This window comes from Gallus gallus, chromosome 15 (genome assembly GCF_016699485.2).
Source record: "Gallus gallus isolate bGalGal1 chromosome 15, bGalGal1.mat.broiler.GRCg7b, whole genome shotgun sequence".
In the NCBI taxonomy this organism is placed as follows: domain Eukaryota; kingdom Metazoa; phylum Chordata; class Aves; order Galliformes; family Phasianidae; genus Gallus; species Gallus gallus.
In genome coordinates, this window is record NC_052546.1 from 5,047,466 (window position 1) to 5,074,957 (window position 27,492).

General features: G+C 48.0%; 2 protein-coding genes and 1 non-coding gene across 15 annotated transcripts; 2 read left to right on the forward strand and 1 right to left on the reverse strand.

Moving 5' to 3' along the window:
- Positions 1-9,690: 9,690 nt before the first annotated feature.
- On the forward strand, positions 9,691-24,925 carry CDK2AP1 (cyclin dependent kinase 2 associated protein 1). 12 transcript variants are annotated; one of them, XM_015275271.4, is made up of 5 exons: positions 9,691-9,777; positions 10,976-11,107; positions 20,305-20,411; positions 21,244-21,370; positions 24,070-24,912. In XM_015275271.4, the coding sequence occupies exons 2-5, from the start codon at positions 11,041-11,043 to the stop codon at positions 24,135-24,137; spliced, it is 369 nt and encodes a 122-aa protein (XP_015130757.1). In that variant the 5' UTR covers positions 9,691-9,777; positions 10,976-11,040; the 3' UTR covers positions 24,138-24,912. The 12 variants fall into 12 exon arrangements, with proteins under 12 accessions (XP_015130757.1, XP_015130758.1, NP_001034353.3 ...); XM_046901130.1 differs by lacking the exon at positions 9,691-9,777 and adding an exon at positions 13,904-13,987 and having other exon boundaries at positions 10,990-12,442; XM_046901128.1 differs by lacking the exon at positions 9,691-9,777 and adding an exon at positions 13,904-13,987 and having other exon boundaries at positions 10,990-12,412.
- Positions 18,359-18,418, forward strand: MIR1671 (microRNA 1671). The gene has a single exon (NR_035164.2). It is a non-coding gene; the product is annotated as a microRNA 1671 (primary transcript).
- Positions 24,856-27,405, reverse strand: C12orf65 (C12orf65 homolog). Of its 2 annotated transcripts, XM_015275275.4 has the most exons (4): positions 27,340-27,373; positions 26,681-26,975; positions 26,197-26,437; positions 24,856-25,207 (listed from the first exon to the last, which is right to left on the reverse strand). In XM_015275275.4, exons 2-3 carry the CDS (start codon positions 26,954-26,956, stop codon positions 26,219-26,221), a joined length of 495 nt encoding a protein of 164 aa, XP_015130761.1. In that variant the 5' UTR covers positions 26,957-26,975; positions 27,340-27,373; the 3' UTR covers positions 24,856-25,207; positions 26,197-26,218. The 2 variants fall into 2 exon arrangements, with proteins under 2 accessions (XP_015130761.1, NP_001239017.1); NM_001252088.2 differs by lacking the exon at positions 24,856-25,207 and having other exon boundaries at positions 26,080-26,437; positions 27,340-27,405.
- Positions 27,406-27,492: the final 87 nt, after the last annotated feature.

Below are 27,492 nucleotides of genomic sequence, written 5' to 3' on the forward strand. Positions count from 1 at the left end.
GAAGTGGAGTCTTGTTTAGACAGTCGCTGTGTTCCAAAAACCTAACAGGGCTGTACAGTTGGAATGTGACAGGACTTGGCATGTTCTGGCCTGCTTTAACCAGGCTTCTGCCTCGCGCTGTTTCCTTCTTGCCTCGTTATTTAAATGTTGATGCAAATTTTAATTACTGGTCTCCTGACTGAGCAGCAGTCCATCGTAGCGTGTCACTTCTGTAAGTGTGCAGTGGGGCCAGGAATGCCGTAACTGCAGGCTGAAGTGAGCCCCCTCAAATGGATGGTTTTGCTCGGGGCTCCATTAGCAGTGCTGGTGCTGATGTTGTGGTGCACTAATGGCGCATGAGTGCGGGGAGGGGAAGGCTGTCAGCTTGCTTTCCTCAAATCTGCTGTCTGAAATGGTCAGGGGGTGTTTCTCCTGCACGTGCTTGTGACAGGCTGAACATACAGATCCAAAGTAAGTCGGAATGCAGCCTATGGCTGTAGCACGTGCTGCTTTGGTTAGCTGTGTGTGTAGTGCAGGTGGTGGGTGTGCCTTGGGCTGGTATTTTCTCATCCTCCAGTGGTAAAGAGAAGCTTGCCTGAATGCTTTGGTGTCAGTAGGAGCTGATTATGCATTGGAAGACTAGACCACAGACAGGGAGTGGGGGAGGATGTTCGTGTTATGTACCCACAGCTCCATGTTTGGCATCCATTCCAGGAAAAGTAGTAGGATTTTTAAGAAGTATGTTGACAGATTACTATTGCAACAGCTAGTGAACCAAATTGCTAGGAACAGCAAGCTGTGTGTGCGGACTTCACTCAGTGTAGAAACTTGAATCCTTTCAGATGGTGAAACAATAATTCTGTCTTAATCCCCAGTAAAATGGAGTGGTAGATGCCCAGGGTGTCCCTGCTCCAGGACAGGGCTGTATTACATCTTTAAAGGTCCCCTGCAACCCAAACAACACAGTTCTATAAAAGGGCGGTTCTTGTAACTAGGGGTTATTTAAATACACTTCAGCTCCTAAGTGCTCTTCTCCGCCTACTGCGTTAGCTTTGGTGGTTGAGTTGAGCTGATGCTAAATGGATATTATCTGTATTGACAACTAAACACTTTATTTCAGGATTTTAACACGTTCTGTTCATCCGTATCATCTTAAATCTCCCGTAGCTGTGTTCCCCAGAGTAAAAATAAAGCAGTAATTTGTTTCCCCCCACTCGCTGCCCTCTGCCTGTTCTCTCCTGCTTGCCATCAGTTCATCGGTGCTGTCACTGAGTTATGAATGCGTTGGCATCCACAGCTCCAGAGCATGGTAACATCTCAGAGGCCATCATCCAAGATGGAAAGTTAGTCTTCAAGCTGCAGAACTGCTCTCCAGGTGGTTGGGGCTGGTTTGTGAGGGCTTTTTAATTGTTTTTTACTTGGTAGCAGTTTGTTCCTTGTGTTAGGTGCTGTTAAAGCTTGGGCAGAAAAGGACTCTAAATACCAATATAGGTGGGAGGAGGACAGCGAGGAGATCATGTCCTGCAGTGCTGCCCTTAAGGAAAACATTCTCAAAGGGGGGAAGAAAGAGATTATTGTTTTATCGTATAAGCTCTATGGTTAAAGTTGTATCTCTGTTGCTTATAGAACACAGATCTGCTTCACAAAAAGTGCTATCTGAAGAGGTCTGTTGACTGGAGGAGAGCCATCCAGCTGCAACGAGCAATACATTCTGTGGTCAGTATGAGGTTAACAGTAAGAGTGGAGAAAAAAGCTTTGTGTCATGTACCAGCAGCAGTAGCGTATGGTTCTGTGTCAGAATCTCATGGTAAAGACTGGCAGTTGGTAGAAGTAATAAAGCTGTGCAACCACAGAACGCGGAGTGCAGATGAGCCATGGGAAACCTCCAGGGCTGACACTCCTGACAGCCGAGCGTGGCGTCGGCCCCGTTTGCTGCTCAGGGTGTGTGCCCTGCTGAGAGAGACGGCTTCTTTGGGCAGAGAAACAAAGGAGGGAGTAAGAAACTGGGAATGTGGGTGTCTCAGCCATAATGGCAGCAGCTGAGGGCAAATTACCACTGAAATCTGCTGCTGAATTGACAGATAAGGTAAAACCTAGTGAGAACGTGGTCAGATTTGCTTCTATTTCTTAATTAGACCAAAATCATGTTTGAGTGGGTGGGGTTTGAGGCCATAAGATTTGAGAAGGATGTGCTGGGAGCGTGCACTGAAAGCAGTGTGTCTGGAGCATGGGGGCAGTTGGCTTAACCCTTACACAAATGCATGTAGGTTTAAAGGAAGCACCTTGAAAAAAGTCCCGTGGTGCTGCAGGACTTAAACCAACATGTTGCATTTTACCCCCTGAGATCCAGCTTTGGCCGGAGCTTCTGAACGTCGTCATTCTTAGGGCATAACTCCACAGGGCATCTGCGGGGGAGCAGTTCTCCTACATTTGATTGGCACCGTTAAGGATAAAGAGGCACTTCTGCTGGCGTTTCTCTACACCACTCCACACCTCTAAAAGTCCAATGTGACAGAATGCAAAGGTGCGTAAAGTTCAAGATAACCGTGTATGGGTTTTTGTATTGCTTATCCTAAAGTCAGACGTATGCCAACCTCAAAGACTTCGCCCTGCGGCGCAGTACTGTGCAGACTGTTCTCCACTGAGCAGACAGTACCTGAGTGTGCCAACCATTCTCACACAAAGCAGCAGAACTTTGAGTGCTCAGCAATAGGGCAGTGTTTAGAAAGGCTTACATTCGTGTGAATGAACTGTAGAACGTGATGAATTCTGTACTGAGGTTTGCTTTGCTTGTTTGTTAGTTTACTTTTGGTAAAAGATGTGAAATAAATGGAGCTGACTGCCGCTTTGGGATTTCTGCCCTCTAATCTTCTGTTGCAGAACTTTATCCACGTGGGCTGTTGATGGTGGAATGCCTTTCAGCGATACTTCTGCATACGTTGAACGTATTAATTGTTGCTCAATCTTAGGATCCTTCAGATGAGTAGAAGTGTTGCAATAAGCCAAACGTCCTTAAATGATAAAGGGCGTTTATGGGTTAATTACACTGCCTCTCTCACTAGTAGAGGTAGAGAGGTTCACTGCAGTCTTTGAATGTTAACTGCAGTAACCTTAAAAAAACAGGAGGAGAGTTTACAAAAGCTGTATCAAGATCAGAAAGTATCACCTTCTTTATATTCTGTGCACAGCATAGAATTATCTTTCCTATGTCCAAAGAGGTGGTTTGGGATAAAGAGGCTCACCTAAACCTATTTTTGTTTATCGTTTTATTTATTCTTTTTCTACAAATCTGGAAAAGTGATGATGCCAGGCTGTCAGCAATAGAGATGTCCAAACCTCAGATTGTAACTCTTCATGTTAAGAAAGTGGTAGACTTGAGTGTGTAAGTAAGGGAGAAGTGTCCTATGAGTGTTTTTGTGGTATTCTCAAAATATGTTTAATTACACCTTATAAGGCCAGAGAGCTGGTGAGCTGAGGGCATCTACCCTCGAAAGCCCAGGTGTGGTGCATTTGTTCCTTCCTTGAGGCCCTGTTACACATTTATAAGCTGAGAGAATTGACTGTGCCTGCTAAATTTACAATGAATTGAGGGGCAAGAAGCATAGATCTATATAGAAGCTTAGCCATATCTATATATCAGCTTAACCAGAGTGGCTAAGTCATAAAGCAGGGTGCAAGTGATTTAATTACCCCCTGGGAAAGGAAGTCCTGGCCTTCTCTCTAGGCAGCAGCAGCAGGATGGTAGACAAGACTTCAGGGCCTGTGCGCTGGACTGCTGCCTCAGCCACGCTGTGCGGGATCCCTGTCTGGTCCCCCAGCAGATCCTCTGCCTGCACTACTTAAGTTACAGGTGACACTATCTCCTGTGATGAGTGTCTGCCAGGGTTGTAAATCCCTCACATTCAGGATTGCCCTTCCTGCTCTGTGTGCACATGGAGCCCAGCAGGGCTGGTGTGCACGGCTGTTGTTGGGCTGGCAGGCAGCTCCGTGGGGAAAGCACACAGCATCTCTGCTCCAGAGTGCCCTGCAACCTCCTCCCTGCTTTTGTATGGGGGGAAGAAGGGTTCTGCAGGCGTTACCAGGCAGCATTACAGGGCTCTGCATTCTGCACTGAGCAGTGACCCGAGGCAGGAGCACAGGGGGTGTCACACATCCTGCCAAAAGCTGTGTCTGAGGTTTGCTGAGGGCCACGCACCCTGATGGGAGGCTGCGGCCCATCTCTGTGTACTGCTCAGGCCATGCTCTGAGAACCTGCAGCAGTCAGTACTTCAGCCATTTACCCCTTGTTTTCCTCCTCCTTTCTCTCTCCTCTCCCCACAGTCATTTTGAAGTTCCACATCCCTTTCCTCACAATCATTTCCATTTTCCAGCCCTGGGCTTTGCTTCCACTCTCTCCTCCACTTCCTTTGTTCCAGTGTCCAATAACAAAATAATTAGGGATACTCTTTTCAGGCTTTAAGGCCAATATTGTAACAAGGCTACGAGAACAGAAGAGTTTGTGCCTCCCAATTGTTTCAGGAGTCTGGTGATACTCATGTTCTACTTGGAAGGCATTCTATCAGGTCACAAAAGCCAAAAGCTTAACCCCAGTGCATCCTTCCGGAGAGTGACACGATTCCATGCAGGCTGCAGGGACCACTTGCTGCTCACCTTCCCATCAGCGCGTGTGGGTGTTGGACACCGGCGGTGCGTGGGAAGCATGTTAGGTGAGGCAGCACACAGCTTTGCTGTGGATTCCTCCACTCCCGGACACAAAGCAGGTTCAGCAGATTTTGCAGACAGCACTGGGATGAAAGCATGGCTCCGAGCCTGTCTGCCCCAGCCAAAGGGCGGGGTGATCCCGCCTGGGCCCGCAGCCGCACAGAGGCAGAGCAGCGCAGCCGGCTGAAGTGCGCCCCGGGCTGCCCGCCTTGGCACGGCCTTCAAGGATCAGCAGTGGGAGGGAAGCAGGAGCCCAGCCCGCAGGGCACGGCAGCGAGGTCCTGGCAGGCAAACCGAAGGCATGGGGCAGGGCGAAGCACTCGCCCGTCTGGAAGGGCGATGGAGGCACTGTGGGACCCGTCCCTGTGGGTGGCAGCAGGACGCTGCGTGGCAGGGCTGCAGGGCGGTCCTGTTGGCTGCGCCTCTGTAGCTTTACTTGCCTGTTTGTAACCAGCAAAATGATTTGCTTTCCGTTCTTATTTTTCTTTGCTGGCTTTCATTGGAATCTGGTCGGTTTTGATATTGATGCCTGGTCCTTGTTCTCCTGGCAAACGGCAAAGAGGGAAACTCTCATTACAGAGATTCCAGGCCTGTGCTTTTGTGGCTGAGGGCTTGGAAACTTCTTGTTGCCAATCTGTGGTCCTCCAGGGAGAGCTCCGGCCAGAGCAGGAGAGAGCAGGCTCGCTTCTCACACCGTCTCTAAGGTAAAACCAGAGAAGCATTAAGGCCGCCTTCTCTTAAACGTTTCCAGTCCCTTCTGACACCTTTACAGGTGCCGTTTTTTTCCTCCTTCCTGTGCACGCCTTTTCCAAAGCAGAGCGTCCCCCTCAAAGATGGAATGAGCCTGGAAGCGGCTCCCCGGCCCACAGGGCAGCACCCGCGCGGCGATGCTGAGCAGCTGTCTGCCTGGCAGGGCTGCTCCTCTTGGCAGCCAGACAAAGGACGCAGGAGTAGGAGGAAAACAAGGCTGGGAGGGAAAGTCGCTCCAGATAATTCAGCATCTGGCCTGGGAGGAACCATCTGAAAGTGGGGAGCAGGGCAAGGCTGGGAAAGTTTGTCTGGGAGAATTTATGGAGTCTGTCTGGAATGGGGAATGAGTGTCCAAACTTGCATCCAAAATCATAGCAAGCCTGTCTGCTGATGTGGGCCAGGTGTTGGAAGAGGATTTCCTGGGGCCTGGCTTGCTGCTGCTGTGGTGGCATTCTTGGCTCCATTGCAGCCTGCTTCACAGAGGGTCTCAGAGGGCTGCTTCCCACTGGGGGAGCAATATGGACCCTGCAGGGGTATTTGGAGGTGTGAGGAGAAAAGGTATCAGGGTAGAACTGGGGAATCTGGATTTCTGCTGAGGATTGAGTATTCCTTGTGTGTTTTCATGAGGATGGAGCAGCAAGCAGCTAACATCAGCCAGAAAGCAGATTACAGCAGAGGGACATACCAATGGCTGTCAGCTTTCTCTCATCTCAAATTGAGCAGGAAGGAAGCCTTGTACCATTAGGAGGATGCAGTTGTAGGGAACAGAGACAGCAGTGTGAGGAGCTGTAGCAAGCCGATAAGGGAGTAACAAAGGAGTCAAAAACAATAAGGTGCACAATTTGCCCACAAACTGCCAGTGTCCCAGGCGGCCTCAGGAGCAGGGCCTGGGGCAGGAGGTGTTTTGTGCCAGGAGGTGGTGACTCACTGTGTTCCTATAAGAAAGGTGCTTGGCTCTGTAAGGTATGTTTTAAAATAGTATTTGCTAGAGCTAACACTACAAAGAAAGAGAAAATAGTACAGGTTGTCTTACGTCCCTTCAGATGCAGGAAACCTGGATCGAGTGGTCCTCTGATTGGCGTGCAGCATGCCAGGCAGATCTGTCTGTGGAAAAAGCCCATTTATTAGACTTTATTTAAAGACTTTTATTGAAAGAAAACAACTCTGGTCGTCATTTCAGCTGTCAAACAGAAAGGATGTTCACATAAGAACTTTTAGATAAAGGTAAGGCCATGCGGGTGGCGTAATCACTGGTACGAAGTGGGACTTGCCTGCATGTTCCTCTGCTGTGAGCTGGCCAGGGTCATCCTGCAGGCACAGAAATGCACAGCGCAGCACAGGCCCGAAACCCAAGCTGTATGTGCAGCACAGTGCAGCACAGCACAGGCCTAGGCTTCCTCAAGTTAACTGTGGTGCTGAGCCCCTGCAGATGCTGGGATGTATCCTCCAAAATAAGCAGCACTGCAGGAAGCTGCTTTGCATGTCTTCACCCAAAGACTGGGTAAATCCTGCTGCAGTTACTACATATTCCCAGCCTGCAGCCCAACTGATTTGGATGGAGCCTGGGCATGTGCATCAACCACTTGTGCTCTTCTCAAGGAGGTTAAATCCACCCGCACTGATGAATTCAAAAGCTATGTTTTCAACCTGGGCAGGTCAGAGACTTTTCACTTTGTTCTGAATTTTCAACAGAGTTTTAGCACAAAAGAGCAATTTGGAGACCTGCAGATTAAATTAGAGCTCAGAAACTTGTGAAGTTAATGCACAAATGTAATATTTGCCAAAGAGATGCCAGGAAAAAAAAAAAAAAACGAAACAGGGTCTCTCTGTGCCATCTTTTATTCTTCTCATTGTTATCTTAGTGCAAGAAGAAACAAGACTAGTTTACAACCCATGTGCAGGTCTCTGAGTGTGTGCAGTGCGGTGCTGCAGGTGCTGATGACTATTTAGGTCTATTTCCAGATGCAAGGGGACAAACGAGTTTGTTGTAAAGCAGAGGCCAAGGCTCTGCCACAGAGGCACCCTGACAATCCGCCCTGCCTTCCAACATCACACTTTGCATGCACATTCCCTACACCTTCCTTGCCAGAAGGGTACGGCATCCAACCCTGCAGAGCTTTTGGAAGGGAAAACCTCCTTGGTGTCAGCCAGAATTTGGCTGAGCAGGAGCTGGAAGCTCACTGCGGAAACCCTGTCTGCTGAGTACTCCCAGTGGCTTGGGAGGAGCAGAGGTAAGAAAGTCAAACCAGGAGAGGGAACAGAGAGAATACAAAGAGAAAAAGGAGGAGGGGACAGGGTGAAAGCTGCAGATCTTAACACTGAGGATGAGGTAGCTGTACCTGGAAAAAATAGGAGCTTTTGTGGCAGTGAGCACAACTTGCAGATGGCTGCAGACAGGCACCTCTTTCTGTCCATCTTCCTTTGCTGAAAAACATAAGAACATTTATTTTTAAATTACCTCTCAGCATGAAGAAGGCTTGAAAGTGTCACGTGTGATAAAATGGCTCTGCTGTATTTCTCTCTTTGTGACTTGGCCACTTGGTGATTAAGAGCTGCTTTTACTGTCAGTAAATGAGGCTGTGCCATCAGTCTGCTGAACGCAGACCTGTAGCTTGCTGTAAGCAGCCTGGTGCATGCACGCTGCTGGAACTGTAGCTGCCACACTCAATGCAGGGCATGCATGTGCAGAACACAGCTCTCAGCAGTGCAAGCCATGTTGTCATGCAAAGGAAGTTTTAAACTGCTTGCAGCCCCCCTAAGGCAGCTCAAACCTCGCTAAACTGCCAGCCTGGGGCACAAGCACAGCAGTGGTTTTATTCTTGTGGCCACAGATAGTTCAAAATAACTTCAGTAAATCCACAGACCACATGGCAGATAGGAAAAACTCATTCATACTTCCTGTCCAAGCCAATGTCAGCGGTATCTGCAGGAATCAAGAGGCAGCTAGCAAAGTCAGTCAGAGCTTGCATGGCTTCAGAGACCAAGCAGTAAGGTTGTCATTTACCAGGGTCTTGTGTCTCATGTGTTTCAGGATGCATTAGGAAAAATTTATTCTCAGAAAGAGTGGTAATGCATTGGCACAGGCTGCCCCGGGAGGTGGTGGGGGTCACTGCCCCTGGAGGTGTTCAGGACCCATGGGGATGTGGGACTGAGGGGACACGGTTGGTGGGCATGGGGTGGTGGGCTGGGTCACCTGGTAACCTTTTCCAACCTTAATGATTCTACGATGCTGTAACTACTGCCTGTGTCTAAAGGATGGCACAGCAGGCACAAAATGCAGAGACTGCGCAGTACTGTAGTATTGCTGTATTCCCACTCAAAGGACAAATAATCTGGTCCTAAAAGCTATGACCATCTCAAGTCATGTTACAGTTTGCTCCAAAGCTACCAGTATCCTATGCTGAAGGAAGGATAATCTTTACAGGATTGTTTCCGTATTCTACCTCAACCCTGTCCTGGAATATCATATAATTCTAAGCTGTCATTACAAAACCAAGCGAAACACAGGGGAACTTGTTCTTCACGGTGATGCAAAGCTGTGAAAAACACTGCAAGCTCAGAACACTCCCATTCGCACTCACTTGGTGCGACTGTAAACAACTGCACAGCAATGGAAAATCCCAGTGCGGCATTCTCACCTCTCCTGCAGGACTTCCCTGCCCTTCCAGCAGAAAGGCAGTGAGTTATAAACCTGGCAGTGAAATTCGAGGGGTGTGGAATTCCAAACGACACCGCGCTGGGTCTACACAATCTTTCAGGACTCTAATGAGAATTACACAGTTAAAGCCTCATGCCCCGGTGTGAAAATACTGTCACTGAGCACGTAATTGTGTGCCTGAGGCTCTCAGGTCCCTTCAGTAAGAGAAAAGCACGGATCCGTTGTTGTAAGAGCCGCCTGTGCCACTCTGGGCTCCACCACAATAGCTGCAGTCATGCATTTGGACTGGAGATAAAATACAACACCGTGACAAATTTGTATACTTTATCTGGTACCAGCCCTAATTTTCAGATGCCGTTTTCATGCCGTGTGCAGTTGTTAGGGAGAGCTCGGCAGCTGGCTCGCCTCCGCTCTGCCTCCATTCCCTGTGCTGAGAACCCCCCCAGTGCCCACTGCCCACCCCCTGCAGCGGATGCTCACTGCCTCCCTTCACACAGCACTCCACCACCAGAGATGCTACAGGCCCCAGCCTGCGTCACCTCAAAGGAATTCACCCCTGACTTCCAAGGAGCAGGATTGGGCTCCCTGCCCTCACCGTCACTGGCACTAAAAGCAGCAGATAGCATTGGGCAGACATTGCCTTGTGCAATAAAACTGCTGCCTCCCTCACCGGTCCTGGAGTGCTTCTGGTAAGGCAGACCTGGGCTCTCGGGGCTCTCCACGGGGTCTTTCCTTGGTGTCACTCCATGGGGTCACTCTGTGGGGGCTCTCCGTGAGGATCTCCATGGGGTCTCTCCGTGGGGCCATTCCATGGGGCTCTCTCCTCAGGATTTCCCTGTGGGGTCTCTCCATGGGGCTCTCCTGGGGCCAGGATCCCCCTGTGGGGTCTCTCCATGGGGCTTTCTCCTCAGGATTTCCCTGTGGGGTCTCTCCATGGGATGTCCCTCGGGGATCTCTCCATGAAGGTCTCAGGTGGAGCTGCGCACCCTGGGAGGGGCTATCCAGGTCCTGAGCAGCTGTGTTGGTATAAATTAATCAACTGAAGGACGACAGGGGATGGAGGAGATGAGTTCTGAGTGGTAGATGCAGGCTAAAATCCTTAATTCCCAAAACATTTTTTTTTGGGGGGGGAGAGGGGGGATGTATATTTGTTGGGGAAGCTGTACAGCCGCTTGCAAACAGAAAACGAGCTAACGATCAGCAGGATCCGTATTTATTTGTTAATCCCTCAGCAGCCGCAACGTACGTTAACCTTCCCCCTCCGGGCGGGCAGGGAGAGCGCTTCAAAAGGCAGGAAAAAAAAACACATAACGGGAAGGAGGATGGAAAGGCTGATTTTTTTCTCCTTGGCGGCACCAGTGGTGGTGTTGGGGTGCGGGGGGGGGGGGGGGTGTTTTATCGTAAAATTATCAACAGGTATTTTCCACAGAAAGCGGCGGGGCCGCCCCGAGGTTCGCCTCAGCCTTTCTCCTCAGGCGCTCCCTCAGGAGGGGCTCCCGCCCGCCGCCCCCCCGCCGCCCGGGCGCGGGCAGGGGCCGATTCGGAGCAAAAGTTGCGCCCAAACTTTGCGAAGTTGAGCGAAACGCTCCCCCCGCCGCCGCCCAGCTCCCCCCGCCCCTCCCCGCCCGCTCCTCCGGCGGCGGCGGCCCTGAGGGGCGCTCCATTGTCTGCCGAGGGGATGGCGGCCGTGCCCCCCTCCGCCGCGCCCCCTCCGCGCCCCCTCAGCGCCGAGGTGCGCGGGGCGCCGGGCGGGCGGCCGCCTCCTCTCCGCCAAAGTTTCGGGATCGGCGTCTCCTCATGATGTATGGATGATATATTGCATTGTGGGTGTCAATATAACTGACGGCCATATTTGCCGGTGCCGCTCCTGCTGTAAACAACCCAAAGTGTCTGGGAGACGCGGAGACGCTTCGCTGAATTCCATCAGGACGCCTCTCCTCTTCCCGCTGGCCATGTCGCTGGGAATGTCGTACAAACCCAACTTGAACGCCCACATCCCCGGGACTCCCCTCGCCCCGGGTAAGTGCGCGGCGGGAACTGGGCACAAGTTTGGGAGGCGGGCGGCGGGGCCGCGCGGCACCTGGGGCAGCGCCGGGCTGCGCTCCTGCCCGCTCCGCGATGGCGGGGCAGCGCCTCCGCGCCGCCATTACCGCCGCCCGCCCGCCCCGCGCCGCCCCTCGGCGGGGACTCGGCGCCCCGCGGGCCGACCCCGCGCCGCCACCGCCGCCGGGGCTCCGTCCGCCGGCTTTCCTCCATGCCCGGCTCCCCGGGGCGGCTGATTGATCTGGATCAGGAATATTCCGCCGGCGCCTCAGCGAGGACCGCTGCTGGCGGGACGCCGCAAGTGCCGCTCTCAGCGCCTCGCGGCCGCCGGGCGCTCTCCTCATCCGCCGCGGCCGCCCGGGACCACCGCGGCCCCGCGCCCTCCGCCCGCAGCGCCGGGCTCCGTCCCACCGCCCCGCGGCGGCCCCCGGGCCCTCCTCGCCCTCCCGCGTTCTGGAGGAGGCGTAGAAATCGCTCTTTGTCCCTCCGAAACAACCTGATTTTTTAATTTTATTTTTTAAAAATTATTCTTATTATTCCTCCCCGCTCCTCCGCAGTGGATCTCTACGGGAGCTTTTCCAACTTTCCTCTCTGAAAAGTTTCCCCGATAAGATAACTTTCTGGGTTTTTTTTTTTCTTTTTTCACCCCCTTCTCTCCCCCGCTGCTGCCCGGAGGTGCTCAGGGGCTCCGTCCGCAGCCCCAACAAAGCCGCTTGGCCGTGGGGTGTCGGATGGGATCAGCGCCCGCAGTGAGCGGAACCAAAATGGAGAAGTCGGTTCTGACGGAGTCTTCCCCTGCCCGTCCCCTGCTGCAGGGCTGGCACCGCACCGACCGCGGGCTGATGTTTAAACGTATTTTATATTTGAGAAGTTTTGGCCGCTTGGGTTTGAAGGGAGGGAGACCCGCCCCGGTGGTTTTACAGCGTTGTTCTCTTGGGATGTCGGTGTGGGATCGAAGGATGCGCTCCGTCCCGGCTGCCCCGAGAGCCGCAGTCCGGCCCTGCAGCCGCCAGCGGGTGACAACCGCCGTCCGCTCGGTGCGGGTCCTGCGCTGAGCCCGGCGCGGTGCGGAGCGCCCATGCCGCCCCACGAGCACGGGGTGTGCTGAGGATCTCTGACAAAAAGCAGAAGTGTCACCGGAGCGGGGAGAGAGGAGGGGGGGAGAAAAAAAAGAGAGAGAAACAAAGCAAAGCCCGGCGAGGGAAACCATTCTGCTGCCGGCTCCCACGAGAACCTGTGCCTTGCTCTCCGCAACAGCCATAAAATTGCAGGGGAACAAAGGTGGTGTTCTGCGCCGGTGGGGAGGGGTGGGTGAGTGTCACTGCGGGGGGACCCGGCCCGGAGCCCGGCGGCGGGGCTGAGTGGGGAAGTTTGTGCCGCCGGTGCTCTGCCCGTGTGCTTTCTGCTGCTCGTGCTGCAATTCAGATTTAGATCTTTCATGCATTTTATCTTTCCTACCTCCTCCTCCTTTTTTCTCCCCCCTACCCCGTAGCTGCAAGTTTGCTGTCATGCTGGAACTATTCTTCTCTAAGTTGTCCTCTCTCCCGAGTTGGGATCGCCCCCGACACCCCCGGAATCTTTGCAATGAAAGAATGTCCTCCTCTGAATCCAAAATGGGCTCTCTCCTCCCTCCCTGCCTTCTGCCATTATCCTCACGCACCAGCTCTTCCTCTCGCTCGTGGTATTGCCAGCACCGTGGCCTAAGGCCAAGGGAGTTAGACAAAGCAGTCCTTGCAGTCACACATATCGCGTTCGGAGTGATAGGACTGCAGATGGCCCCCTCCTTTCTGGAGCTTAATTCCGAGTAGAACGAGATTGCTTCTCTATTGTGCTGACATCGAATGCCCCCGGCCAGGAGGAGAAACCCGAGGTTTGCTTCCGAACCTGGGGCGAAGGAACCCCCCTCCCCCGTCCTGCAGGGGAGAGGAAAACAGGAAATCTGTCCCTTTTGGCCCGAGATCAGCCCTGCAGAAGCCTCTCCGTGTGAATGCTAAGCGTTGTGGTCTCAGCCGACCGAGGGCTCTGGCCAGCAGTGGATCTCGCAGGGATTTTCCTCTGGGAGGTAACGCCGCTGCCCTGCAGTGCAGGGTTTTGGTGCAGGGCTGTTGGAACCGCGTCGGCTCAGCTCTTGGAGCCGCGTCCTTGCTGCAGAGAGAAGTCCTCTCAAGTTTGGGCTGAGAGTGGCCACTGCAAAATCAGATTTGTTCTGCGCTCAGTGAGTGGCCTGGCTGGATGGGTGGCTGTGCTGTGTTGCACAGAAGCATGTTTGGGATGCACAAACCTGGGCTGAAGCTCTGAGAGAGGGGCTGGCTTGGGGTAGGGCAGTGTGAGGAGGAAGCCTCTTTGAGACTGTGACAGGTCTGGGGATGGCTGCGGGCATGGAAAATAGGGCTGCTCACTCTTTACCTTACACCAGACTCTGGGAAGGGGGCTGTGTTGTCAGAGCAGAATCTGGCACCTGTTCCTCCTGCCCAGGTCGTGCAGCATTTTGCCTGAATTATCCATCCCCTTTGTGGATCCCACACACTGTGCTGATGGAGCCCCATTTAATCCACGCAAATGCTTTCTCTGCACAAGAGGTAAATAGGAGCTCTGTTAGGGACCTGGGATGCTGTGGCTGTACCTTCACATTCTCACCTGACCCTACCGTGTCCCCAGGAACCTCTGTTACCTGTTTTAACATAATATTTATTTTCTTGCATATTGTACTGAATCTTGCAAAGTAGTAACCTGCCTTATATCTCATATTGTTTAATTCTGTTCCTCTGTAAGAGGACCAACCACTGCACCGAGATAAAGCAGAGCATCTCTACCAACTTCATTTGAAGCAGAGGGATTTGCACCAGCTGTGACCAGGTCTGTACTTTGCCTTTTGACTGAGTGGTCACATTCATCGGTCAGATGGGTGCATTCCAAGAGTTGCAGTCAATGGCTCAATGTCCAGTTGTGTTCAGTGAGTTGATGTTCAGTTGTAGTCACTGTCTCAATGTCCAGGTGGAGATCAGGGACAAGCAGTGCTCCTCAGGGCTCTGCAATGGGACCGGTGTTGATTTAACATCCCTGGTGATGTGTACATTGGGATTGGGTGCTCCTCAGTGAGTTTGCCAGTGACCCAAAGCTGCGTGGTGTGGTCAGCATGCTGGAGGTGCTCAAGGCTGGGCTGAATGGGGCAGTAGTCTAAAGATCCAGAAGCCAGCAAGAAGAGCTTGGATATTCCTTTGTAATTTCTCCAAGAAATAATGCCACGTTTCAAGACAAACCCTGTTCCTGTAATAAAGCTTGAAAACTTTTGTGTTTAGGATCTGGAGAAGCAAATTGCAGCAGACTTTGCCAAGAGGAGGGACAGTGCCTCAGCTCGTGGTTAGCAAGCGGTGAGCTGCACAGCAGGTGCTGCCATGCTGAGGACCAGCAGGGCTGTCAGCCTCACCTTGCGGAAGCTTTGTGGTAAAAAAGTGCAAATTCTTACAGAGAGGTGAATGAGAAAAAATTTCACTCATTGGGGCTACAGCTTGCAACTGGGGAGACCGAGGTCGTTCAGTCCTGGGATGTGATGCCCAACATCTTGGCTTATTTCTTTTGAGACTGCAGTGCAAACTTGCATGAGCAAATGGCTTGCTTGTTGCCCTTTATAGACAGCTTAGGTTTCACATTGTCTGTAATGAGGGGCTGCTTTTTTTGGAATGAGAGTACTGGAAAGAATACGATTACAAACAATGCAGAAAGCAAAGTGTTCACGTCTTAGCAGAGGGGATATTTGTTAGGAAATGTAGGTGAGAATTTCAGGTTCCCTGGTCATTTGAAATCTGCATGAAGTTATGAACAGAAAAGAAACTCGCTAAACATGTTTCAGAATGAACAATTTTTCAGTGGACTTGTTTGGACATTTAGGAAAATGGTGTTTTTGGCTTTGTCTACCAGAGTGCTGAGGTTCAAAGCAGTGACTGGCATGGTTTTCACAACCAGCACATTTCTGCGTCATCCCCACCCACCAGTGGGTTGAGTTGCAGGGTGGGTTTGGTTCGTGCTAGCTTCATTCCTCCTGCATAAAAGTAAACCAGAAGCTGTCCTCCAGTTATGCAACTGGTGCTCCATCCTTTCGGGGAACATAGAGGTCCAAACCAAAGGCTGGACAGCTTTGAGCCATATTCGTGATGCAGACACCCAGTCTGGGGGATCAGACTAAATTCCAGACTTAAATCCTGCCCCCTCGCCCCAGCTACATGTGGTGTACACGTACCAAAGGCTTTGATCTTCAGATCCATTCTCATTGTGCCAAATAATTTGCTAATGTAGAAATGTCCTGTCTTCAGTTAGAATAGAAGAACAGCGGGGAGGCAGAGGGACTGTCTTCTGTTTTTCTGATTTTTTTAAAAACAAGAAAGGAAGGGAGGAGGTGGAAAGAGAAGACATAAAACATGACCGTTATCCACATGGGAAGATTAAGTGGAACGGGAGTACTAGAGGAAAGGCCCTGAGTGTGATGGATCAAAAGAGCAAGGCCTCTGGCTGTTACGAACAAGAATGTCCTAGTTCTTGAGAACATATTTATATGTGTGTGTGCTGAATTTTTTTATTTCTAGTGAAATAGTTTTATTCAAAGAAAGGTCTGTTTCTGCCACACAGGCTGTTTGAGGTGGGAAATAGCGGGTGAAAATAAAACTTTCACAGCCAGTCCTGTAAGGAATGTTTTGTGCAGATGAGAACTAGGGCCATTATTTTTAAATTAAAAAAAAAAAAAAAGTCCTTTGGAGGTTGGGGGAGAGGGGGGCTGACAGCATTTTTGCTGTGGGTTGGCATCTTCGTACTGCTCCGTGTGTTGCTTGGCTGTGCAGTAGGTCTGCTTGTATAGACATGCGTGTGGTGTCCCATGGATGGCAGGCAGTTCTCGTTGAGCTTAAGCCAAATTGTGCAGAGGGCTAAGGAATCAAATAATCCCATAGGCAGCCAGAACTCTGCAACTGTGGTTCAAGCTGTGTGCAAATACTGCAGAACGGCTGCGGTAGGTGAGGATGTTGCCTCCCATCCTGTGCTGGAGGATCCTTGCCTTGCAACGTACGTTGTCTGTGCAGCTCAGAACATTTCTCATGTGTTTTGGTGCAAACTGGGCCACTTAGGGCAGAGAAGTTGCATCCTCTCAGTTAAAACATTCCAGCCTGGCCGTCCCAGACAGCATACCTGCAGGGATCTCTTCTTATATACTGTCATATTCTTGAGTACAGACAGTTTGTAAAATGGCAGGAGCTTATACATGCCATTTTATAGGACCTTGCAAAGTGCAGAGTTATAGAGAAACGCACATCCAGTGGGGTTAGCTCTTTACTTAAGTCAGTTCTACATGAGGAACTGGGCGAGGTGAGTAGCTGTTTCTGATTTTGCTTTGCTGTGTCTGTGAGAGTGAAGCAGAGTGGCAGCTGAGTGCTGTGGCCACCACAGAGGTGTCCCTGTGGACATCTGCTGGGTGTGGATCAGGTGGGAGCACACACGTTCCTGCCCCCGCTGCTTCCTTGCGGGGTGCACGGTAAGCTGCTTTTCCAGTTAGCTTTCCAGCAAGCAACAGCAGTAGAGTTAAGAATTAAGACTAGCAAATTGGCATTGCTGCTTAGGCTTGGAAACGGTAGAGAAGAAACTGGATGGATCTCTGCAAACCTGTCAGAAATTGATGGGGAGATTCCTGGTCCGAGGGAGTCCGGGGAAACAAAGGTTGGTTCTCGATCCTTTGTCTTGCAGGGCTATCACTGGAAGGGAGAGATTTTGACCAAAAAAAAAATCTCATTTCTAGTTGCTGTATTGTTACACCTCATCTTAATTAATAAAGAATTATGTTGATTAGCAAGAAACTCACTGTATTTTTGTGGGGAAAAGAAAATGCCTCTGTCAGTCTTCCGTGTGAACGCAGAAATAAAAGACATTGTTGGCACAAGAATAAATGAGTATATAAAAGGTTTTGTATACGTTTAATTAGGAAAGTGGAGGCAGGAAAGTGTGTACATTAAATTAGGTTTAATGCAGCAGCAAGCGCTAAGACAATCTGGGAGGTGATGCAGGGTGTCACTCGAATTCAGTACCAGCACACTCCCTTTTCGCTTCTGTCAATTCCTAACTGTCTTGTCTCCATTGTTACTTTAACATGAGAGAGCAAGCCTCAATTTAGATCCCCCCTCCTTTTTTTCTCTCTAGTGAATACCTAATCATCAAACGGATTTTTGACTGGGTCTTGGCTCTGAGGCTTGTTGGCCTAATTTTTCTTCCTAACTGTAACAGCAATAGCTGGTGATTTTTAATTGTTATTATTATTATTTTTTTAATCTGCAGTGTACAGGATGTTCAGGCATGCAGATGTATTTCGGGTTAATTGACTAATAGTCATCTGAGACCCAGGGCTTCTCTTTGAGATTAACATACAAAGTGATAGGTCAGAAAGCCTAAGGTCCATTACCCCGTGAGATAATAATATCCCCGCAATTAATTTCATTTTCATGATTGCATCATCTTAAATTGAGGTGAAATCCAGGATTTTTCATCTTTCTTTCCTCCAGCAGAGTTTGGCTGGCACAACTTCTGGCCTGGGCGTGTGGAGCTGGTGCCATGGCCAAGCCAAATCCTTCCTTTGTTCTCAGGGCCTGCTGCTGCTGATAAAGTGGTCGGCGCATGGCATTATGTCTTATTACATTTTTGATGCAGACTGCAAAGAAACGGGTAAACTCACCATGGTTACCACGATCTGTCACTTGGCAGGGCACGCCGTACTCAGCAATGGCCTCTAGTGTCTGCTGCACAGCTCTGCATAGCATGGGTACAGCAGACAATAAGCACCCAGCTGTGGAGCAGCACCAGGTAGGGCCCTGACTGCTGACTGCGGGCAGAAGCGACGTCCCGGCTCCGGCGGTGGCTTCTCCCTCATTGCTGCCTGTTGAAAGTTCTCCTTTGCTTGTGTAACCCCCGTGATGAGTCCTGCTGCTGTCCACTGCAGCACCTTATGTGTGCAAAGTGTGGTTCTGCCCAGCCTCGCTGCTTTATCTTGCTACATCATGTTTCTAGCAGAGTTTTCACTTCTCTGGACCTACCCTGCTGTGTTATTTCATCCAAACGAAGCACACATCATTTAAATTCGCATAACCTCAAACAATCACTAATTATCTGTACTATTTCATCATTAGCCAATGATGTGCTGGTGAAAACGGTCCTGTTTTCTGGTCTGCGTGGGCTGCAGCTGTGGGGTAAGCTGTTGGTGAGGACTGTTGAGTGGCCAAAGCAGGATTCCTGAGCCTGGCCATCCGAGTCCTTGCTTGGAGCCACTTTGGAGCTTCCAGGTCCTGTATGCATGGTGCTTGCAGTAGCAGCCTGGGAACAAGTCTTTACAGGATGCACCTTTTGTTTTATTCTATGGGAGCAGAAATCGCTTGAGACTGTCTTTGCTTAATTGAGGTAATTAAATCTTTCTACCTTGCAGCACAAAGGCTTCGTTAATGTTTTTGAAGCATTTTGAAATCACCGGAGGAAAGATGCTGCTTGCTGTTGTGTCATGTTTGATAAGTGTTGAAATTTCAAGGCATCTGGACTTGAAATATTGGCTGAGCTGTAGGTACAGAAACCTTGCCGTTGTGCACGCACAGAGGGAAGGGCTGCCTGAGAGCACAGCTGACAACTGTGGTGTTCCTCCGCAGTGCAGGAGCCCTACTCTGTGGGTGTGTTGTAATGTTTTTGTTGTTTGTTTTTACTGTACTTCAGAGGGATGTGACAATTAACTCCGCATGAAACCTTAGCAGTACAGTGCCATAAAATTTAACAGCTTGGTTTAGATTAGTTTAAGATAAAGATAAGCCTTCCTTTTTTCAAATGGACATTGTGAGCAGCCCAGTTCACCCTCATTGGGATTTCACATCCAGTTAACTAGGTAGGATGAAGAGCAAAGGTACCACCACAGTGATGCCTTGTGATACATTCCGAAGTGGAGAGTTCCCAACCTAGGAAGAGTCTGTTCCACTGTGTTCAGCAGAGCTTTTCACAATGTAACTACTGGCTTTCTGTTTCTTGGTGAGGAGAAACAGAGAAAGAAATCTCTTGCAACTTCTAAAGGAAGCTGGTGGTTTACATGGTTCTGAGCCATGGTGACTTTTATCAGCAGTTTAATTTAGGTTCACATGAAAGCTGGTGAATAAGATCCCTTCCTCTAATGAAGGGCAGTGGGGAGTTTTTAGTGAGGAATTCTGCAAAGGGAAGATTTTCAGGCAGCAGGAGGTCTGAGTCTGTGCCTGCAGGCAAGGAGAGCAGCACCAGTGGGTATGGGGGCTTTTGACTGCAAGAGTGAAAAAGAGCAGCTGAGTTGAACGCTGCCTTAGCCCTGAGTGTGCGGTTCATCACCAGCCCGTTAAAGCTGTTGTAAAATGGGCAGCAGAATTAAGCCCTCCAAAAGAAAGCTTGATATTATTTCTCAGTAACAAATTGTTACCATAGTGGGGTAGTGAAGTGTCTTGGTTTCTTATTTATGAAGTAGTTATTCAGTGATTGCATTGGTAGAGTCTGTTTCTTTTAGCTGAACCATGATCCAAAGAGATGTTTTTTTTGCCTTTGATTTACTTATGTAGCACAGTTTGACAGACAAAAGATGTTTGATATCTCATAAAGAAGAATAACACTTAGCAGTCTTCACGTCCGATGTCATACAATGAGCAGCAGATCTGATAGACCTCAACTGACTGTTCTCTATGAATAGTTTTGGCATCAGCTGAAAATAGTACTGAGGATAACTTGCATTGACCGTGTGATGGCACTTTGAGTTGCAAAATTGCTTTCAGATAACTTGCACTGAAAAAGTAAAAATAGCACGGGGCGTTAGACTCATCTATGTGGAATGTATATATGCAAAAATAGGGCTCCTTAAGATTTAGTTTGTCTAGGCAGAACAACTTGTCATGTTACACTGCTTCACTTTTAGACAAACAATTTGCACTGATAAGGTTGCAGGCTGTGCTATTTTCAAGTGTACAGCAAACATTAGGGAAGCATTAATTTATCTGTTAGTAGGAAATAGTGTGGCTTTGGCATTAGCTGGCTTAGAGCAAGGTGAGAGTTCACAGCTTTAGAAAAGAGGAAAGCCATCTAAAATGTGTCCCCGTGTAACCAACTCATCCATCTGCAGATAATAACAAATATTTCTTCTTTTTTCTCTACAGCTGGGAGCGTTCACTCTCCCTCCACAAGTATGGCAACGTCTGCACAATACAGACAGCTTATAAATGACTATGGGCCCCCATCGCTAGGGTACACACAAGGGATACAGGTATGGCTCTGCTCCTTGTTTTTTCTTTCACCAGATCACTGACCCTATGCTTGCACAGGATCGTGGATGGTGGCCTGTAATCTGAGGTGTTCCTCCCTCTCACCAAGGTCTGAAATCAAACCCAAATGGCAAACTGATTCATCACACATATCTTGGGATCAAATTAGACTAAGCGGTGTGCTGAGTGAGATTAGTTACTAATTAACTGTTAGTCCCTTCCCTTCTGAGTCAGTGAACCATGTCTTGAGTTATGTTCTGGTAGCAGGGGCTGTTACATGCTTTTAAATCGTTAGAAAAGTAATAGTCCTACACCTTTAACTGTTTTCCCTTGGACAAACTGCTGATTTAAGATTGACAGTCTCACGAAGTGTGTTACAGACATACCTGTGGGCTGGCAAACTTTCTGTGAAATCTGTTTACCACTTAATAGGATTTCCCCTACTGTATGGGCAGTTTTGTTTTATCTGCTCCTCATTCTCTCTAATTTCTTCACAAAATATACATCTGAACACTGATAGAGACAGAAAGAGAGTTCAATAAGTAGTTCTCATTTTGCTGTTTTTATAGGACTGTTCTGACTTCTGTTTCACCTCAGGCTCCAGTCATGGAGCTGCATCTTCCTACCCGGCTCCACTTTTGGAAGGGCACATAGCATTGTGTCCAGCTGTAGCAGCAAAGGCAAAAAGAAAATCATGTTTATAGAGCAAACCTGAAAACTTATTTTTTAAAACAGTGGCTTCCTGGGGTATTCAGTGAATTTCCAGGTGCTGTTTGTTCTAATTGTTTTGGTTTTAGTAGTGTTTAATTGAGATTAATCTACTTCCAACTACAGGGTACCAGCAGCAGTCAAGTACCGCAAAGCAAATATGCAGAACTTCTAGCTATCATTGAAGAATTAGGAAAAGAGATCAGGCCCACATATGCTGGGAGTAAAAGTGCGATGGAGAGGCTAAAACGAGGTAATGTTTAAAATACACATATTTTTGAAGTATCCCATACTCTTTGTGTACTGGCTACTTGTAGGCTGCTTCATAACAGTGGTTTCCCTTGCATGGAGGCAGCTGTATTGAGCTTGTTGTTAAACTGATTGTATTAATGAGCAACTAGAGCTCTGGTATACTCTATTATTGCTGTATTTAATAGTAGCCAAATGTGCTCAAACCTTGTTTTAGAAGCCTTAAGTTGTCAGCTGGACATGTTCTGCTAGATTCTTGGTGACTTGCTTGTCCCTTTAACTGTTTCTTCTCTCTAACATCCAAAATACATAACCAAACATTGTTTTCATCCTCTGATAAACATCACTCACCTCCTTGACCCAAAAGCCCTTACTGAAAGGTTTAAGGAAATATTACTTTGTGTTACGTTGCACTGAGGCTGGTGGAGAGAACAGTGGGGGAAAAATATAGAGGGTGTTGTCAGTGAAGACTGTTGAGAGTGAGATGTCAAACACATACTCCTCCTCTGCGTAGTATTGGGCCACTTAGACTCCATTACCTGTTTCAAGTGGATGTCATTAGGAGTCTGCTTCTGAGGGACGTAGAAGCTTTTAGGTCTGGCTGATGAGGTCTCTTCAGCTTTGCTTAGTCAGCTAAAAGAGGTCACATAAATGCCCTTTCCTTTGCAGTGTAAAAGAAACCCCTGCATGCCCTGCTGCTTACATCAGCTTGACATTGTCCTCTGCAAGGGACGTGCAAGGGATATTTCTGAAGGAGCAGTGGGACATTCCGCTGCTCCTAAAATGACCCTGAATGCCACCTACAACGGATGTGCTGGCATTTCTGTCCTTTACCAATACATGTAGTCACCTTTTCTTCCCTTTCTTTAGTCCTTGTGCTCACTCACTCAAACCTGAACGGGAGTGTTACCGTAACAGACTAACATCTCACCACCTTGAAAATCCCCCTTATGCTCACCCAAGACTACAAAGCTTTATTTAAGGCTCAACCATTATGGGAGAGTAATATATCTGCCATGACATGCAATAAAATGACTAGTAGCTGTTCTGGGAAAGGATGCAATAAAGTCTGCTGATGAGTGGTAAGTGGAATCTAGCCCAGCTAAAATCAATGTTGCTGGAGTCTCTCTTTATTGCATTGCTGGAGTCAGTATTAATAGATCATGAATGGCAATAGGCTAATGGGGACAACTTGAGAGAGAGCAGGAGAGATACAGAACTGTTCAGAGAACATCAGTTGGGTGAGGAAACGTTGTTTTGCTACTTCTTGCACTGAGTATTGATTTGTTTGCTAATGTAGGCTTAAGATTCAGTGCTGCCACTGTAACTGACTTGCAAATGATGCAAAAAATCCACAATACATACTTTTTGCTGCCATCTTTTGGTCACGAAGATACCTCACTTTGCATTTTAGGAGCTATATGGCTGAAGGAGCATGTGCAAGTGTGAGAGCAAAAGTGAGTGAGGGTAACCACGTGACGGCAGCCTCCATGGCCACGTGGAGGTTACTGCTGAATAAAGTCCCTGTCCTCTGCTCCATCTGCTCCTAGGGACAGAGGATACTGACCTCTAAAATTGGCCAAATTCCCAGTGTTCTACATAATTCAGGGTACTTCTGCTGCATAAACTGGGCATCCTGCCACCAGATCCAGGTCTAGTATACTGCTCTGAGTATGCGTTTCTGCCTCCCACAGCTGTAGGAGGATGCAGCTTTACTTGTCTGCATTGATTTAGCCCTGAGCAAGGCCTGGCACCCATCACGTCCCCAGTCAACAGCTGTGATCTGGGCTAGCAGCCTTCTAGAGACAGAATCCATTACATCTAAAAAGAGATTAAATCTCTTCTATTGCCTTATTGTCATTTCTTCACCTTGTTAAGGAGCATGACTGAGCAGAGAAATCACCTCCTATCTTTTCCTGATAGTAAAATATAACCTTGTTAGTTGTAGAAAAATCTGTCTGTCTCCCATTGTAAAAAATCTAAATTGAGCTCCGTTCTTTCAGCAGCTCTGTGAATGTGAATCTAGATTCAGTTCCACAATTAAGACTCGAGGTCCATATTGCTAGAACTCAAGGCAGCAGGATTCTTAGTGGAAAATTCCACATAATGTGTATCAGAGTAGATATGGCAGCATGTAAAACAGTGATGATTTATACTGGGAGCTGAGCCAGTTAGGAGGTACCTCTATGCACATGACATTACAAAATTTCTCTCATACAACTTACATTTAGGCAGTATTATGAAGGCTTGGATCTTGATGCATCCTCTTGTAGAATTATTAGTCTGAGGCATTAATTAAGGCTCTTAGGCCTTGCTGAAATGACTCCCTAAATAAGTTCAGACATTTTTCACCCCACAATACCAACATAACTGCCAGGTTGATAAGATTTTTTTTGTTCTGATTAGGTTTCTGATTCTAATTAGGCATAAACTGCACATTACAATGTACCTGTCACTGCAGCCCTACAAAGCTCGTAATGCTCCAATTCCTTGTTTGATCCATTTTCAATTCCTAACACCAGTTTGGGAAAGCAAACTTCTTCAGCAGTGGCTGACGTTAGGGCAGCGAGGGCTCTCTCCATTTTCTGTGTCACGCTGTGGTAGCCTTGGAAACTCGGCAGAAACACATAAACCTTTCTGTGAACTGTCACTGCAAATGTCACCTGAGTGAGATAATTTAAAATATGTCCAATTCTTTTGCAGGCATTATTCATGCCAGAGGATTAGTTCGGGAATGCTTGGCTGAGACCGAACGAAATGCAAGATCCTAGCCCACAAATGCAGTTACAAGATTTTCCATCTCTTAATGAAGCAGAAGTAATGCCTACTCATTCTGACTCTTGAAACATTCAGACAAATTCCTTTATTTTGAAGGTTTTACCTTTCTTTTTTGCCCTTAAAAATGTATAGTGAAGAATGACAAAACAAGGATTTTTCAACTTGCTGAGGGTTGGCATTTTGTAAAGACACTAAAACTCCCTAAGACGTTTCTAAACCATGAAAACTGAACTGCATGCAGAGGAATGCTCTCTCCTAGGCTATATTTCAGTTCTCTTCCTATCCAGCCACAATCCCGTTGTTGTTGGTTTTTTTTTTATCCTTTTCACTATATCAACTTAATCCCAAACTGTCAGTCTTTCAAAGTTTGACATAAGCTGTGAGGACTTTTTTTTAATAAATGCAGAATAGCATGCTGTACTTAGTAGTCTGCTATGCCACAATTTGCCATACAGCATAGACCCTGCTTAGAAATAATAACCTTCTCCTCCTCTTACTTTCCTTTTTTGTTCATTTTGCATAAACATTTGCATGACTATTAGTGCTTTGAAGTCCATTTAAAGTGCATGAATAATATGGAAAATAGGGAAGCCTATTAAATAATAACAAGGTTCTGGAAAGCTAATTTCTACATTAAGGCTGGAGATTTCAGTTTTAAGTTTGCAAAAAAAAAAAAAAAGAAGAAGAAAATTCTGGATAAATTACTAAAACTTATTTGCATCTTTGTATGTATTTATTACTTGATGTAATAAAGCTTATTTTCATTAACAGTTTGTATTAAGACTATCTACAGTCACTTTGATCAGATTCTCACCCCACGTATGAAAAGCAAAGGTTTAACCTTCGTGCAGGAGGCTCAAATTCAGGAAGACAAGGGAATGGGCCTGCAAATTTTTGGTCTATTTTCCATTGAAGGTACAGTCCTGCTGCAGTAGATTTCTGTCAGAGGATGGTATTGTTGCTAGTAGTCTACCTTGCTTTCAAAGTACATGTGACAGCTTGGGTTCTTGAAGCTGTGTGCCTTTGTTATCAAAGGTCAGAATGCAGTTAGCCTGGGAGGGTTCTGTCAAAAATTAGAGAAGGTCTGGTTAAGCAATTAATGACTTGGCAGTATTAAAATAGGAAAGGATACTTCACTAGTGGCTCTGAAATAACAGTAACAAAGGAAAAGCAGATGTATGTAGTTGCATGAAATGGGAAACTGCCAAAGTGAGTGAAGATATTAAAATGACCAAGCTTAACTGCAGCACAGCATAAACATAACAAATAAGTGTAGTTTGTGATAGTACAATCAAATCTAAATATTACGGAAAATGGGATATCTGGAATATTAATTCATATGGAGCTACGAATACCTGGAGAGACTACTGCATTAAGAAAAGCTAATTACTTCACAGCTCAGATGAACTGGGCTGTGCTGTCCTGGCAGGCAACTTCTAAAACATTCTGTTCTTTATCTGTAAGATGTAATACTACCTCTGAAAGGGCCTGATGAGCCCTCACTTGCAGGAATGCCTGCCTTCCCCCACTCCTCAATGACACTCATCATCACTCCAGGTAAGAGCTGTAAAGCTACTGTTTAAAATTCCTTCAGAATTGAGAGAGCTGGAGCATTTGTGCAGAAAGTTCAACCAGCAGATCTGAAGGAGACAGTCAGTGACTGGTGGTGTTTTTCTCAAGTCTGTGTACTCGATCACAGTATCACAGAGCAGCTTTTTCATGTCTCACCTAACCCTGATCACTTTATGAAGGATTTATGTCAGTGTAGGCACTGTCTCAGTAAGGATGGAATGTTAAAACCTGTAAGGAATGTTCTTATGTTCTGGAACTCCTATGAAATAGTGTAAGGTATCATTGCAGGCAGAAACTCAGCAGAAAAAAGATTCCCAAATACAAGTAATGAGATGATGGCAGACAGAAGCAAGAACACATTGTGCTTTAACTCTTCAATTTTACTGTAAGAGCAGCTCAATATTTCAGTTGTGCTCACGAAGCCCATTGTTATACGTCAGTCAGAAAACTATGCACAGGTATGACAAACTTCTCCCTTACCCTACCAGAGCCAGTCAGTATTTCATGTTTGTTCCCTCTCCAATTGTAGCATCTCTTTAAAATGCTTTTTCCTTTCTAGATTTTCCTTTGCTCTTCTTTTTTTCTCTTGCTTCTTCTTCTCTGATGCTTTAATCTCTTTAAAAACATCACTGTCTTCACCCTTGTAGAAGAGGTCCACCTTTTCCTGCAGGATTTCTCTGGCTATCTTTCGATTCTTCTCCACTGATCTTGTTTGATGGCACTGAAGAAATACAGTAGGACATCTTTATCACAGTGTTCACCTGTTTTTCTGTTTTCCTGCTAAAACTTTATATCCAGATAGCCCCACTTTATTTCTCTCTTACCCAAACCTGCTTCTTGACGAGATCCTTCACGTATACATAAACTCTTCTGTGACAACTGCACTGGGATTACGACCAACTATAAAAGGAAACTTGGAGAACACCATGCAGCCCGTTGTCTTCATGAAATAAAACACAATTACCTTCACTACAATCCCGGATGGAACGTGCTTCAAGACAACGCAGTTGCTCGTCTTGTTAGTGGCCTGACCTCCTGGGCCATCGCCCCTCACAAACTGCTCTTTCAGCTCTGCCTCGGTGAGCTCCACCAGATGGAAGGAGCTCCTCTTTCCGGCTGCCCACAACAAGGGCCCCCAGCTCAGGGACAGCTGCCGCGTCCTCTGTGCCCACGGCCTCCATATCGCTGCGCTGCGCTCCCTCAGGGTGAACGTGAAGGTAAGTAAGCTGGGAACACTCATACAGAAAGGAGGAGTTTCTCTGCAATGAAAGTTAAAACGTAGCTAAGGAAATCAACACGGTTTTAATGAAGCTTGTATTTGCAAGTACACATGTCTGCTTGGGGGCACTAGAAGGTGATTTTTACTTTTAACTGCCCAAAAACATGCAGAAGAGAAACAGCAACAGTGCCTAGCGCTGAAGCGGGCTGCAGCTCGGCTGGAAATCGAGACCGACGGCTCCGGGGAAAGGTACGTTCCGCCACTCTGCACCCGCTAATGGAGACTGCAGCTACACGAGAACCCCGGACGTGCTGTCACGCATCAAACCGAGCGACGGGACCCGAGCGGAGGCCGTAACCCGGCCCAGACGGCCGCAGGAACCCACAGGCAGCCCCGCCACTCACCTCAGGGCTTCGGGCCGAGCGCCATACTGCGCATGCGCATTTCCCTGCGCACACGGCCCTACGCGCACTTTCCGTCACGTCTGCACATGCGCAGCACTTGGAGGCGGGGATACCACCCGGCTAATTGGCACTCTCCAGAGCCAATCGCTACGC

Coding starts and splice junctions, on each gene's coding strand:
- CDK2AP1 (NM_001039264.4), top strand. CDS start 10,897: ATGATATATTGCATTGTGGGTGTCAATATAACTGACGGCCATATTTGC. Junction 20,412..21,243: donor GGTACACACAAGGGATACAG/GTATGGCTCTGC, acceptor TTCCAACTACAG/GGTACCAGCAGCAGTCAAGT. Junction 21,371..24,069: donor GATGGAGAGGCTAAAACGAG/GTAATGTTTAAA, acceptor ATTCTTTTGCAG/GCATTATTCATGCCAGAGGA.
- C12orf65 (XM_015275275.4), bottom strand. CDS start 26,956: ATGAGTGTTCCCAGCTTACTTACCTTCACGTTCACCCTGAGGGAGCGC. Junction 26,438..26,680: donor CATCCGGGATTGTAGTGAAG/GTAATTGTGTTT, acceptor GTATTTCTTCAG/TGCCATCAAACAAGATCAGT.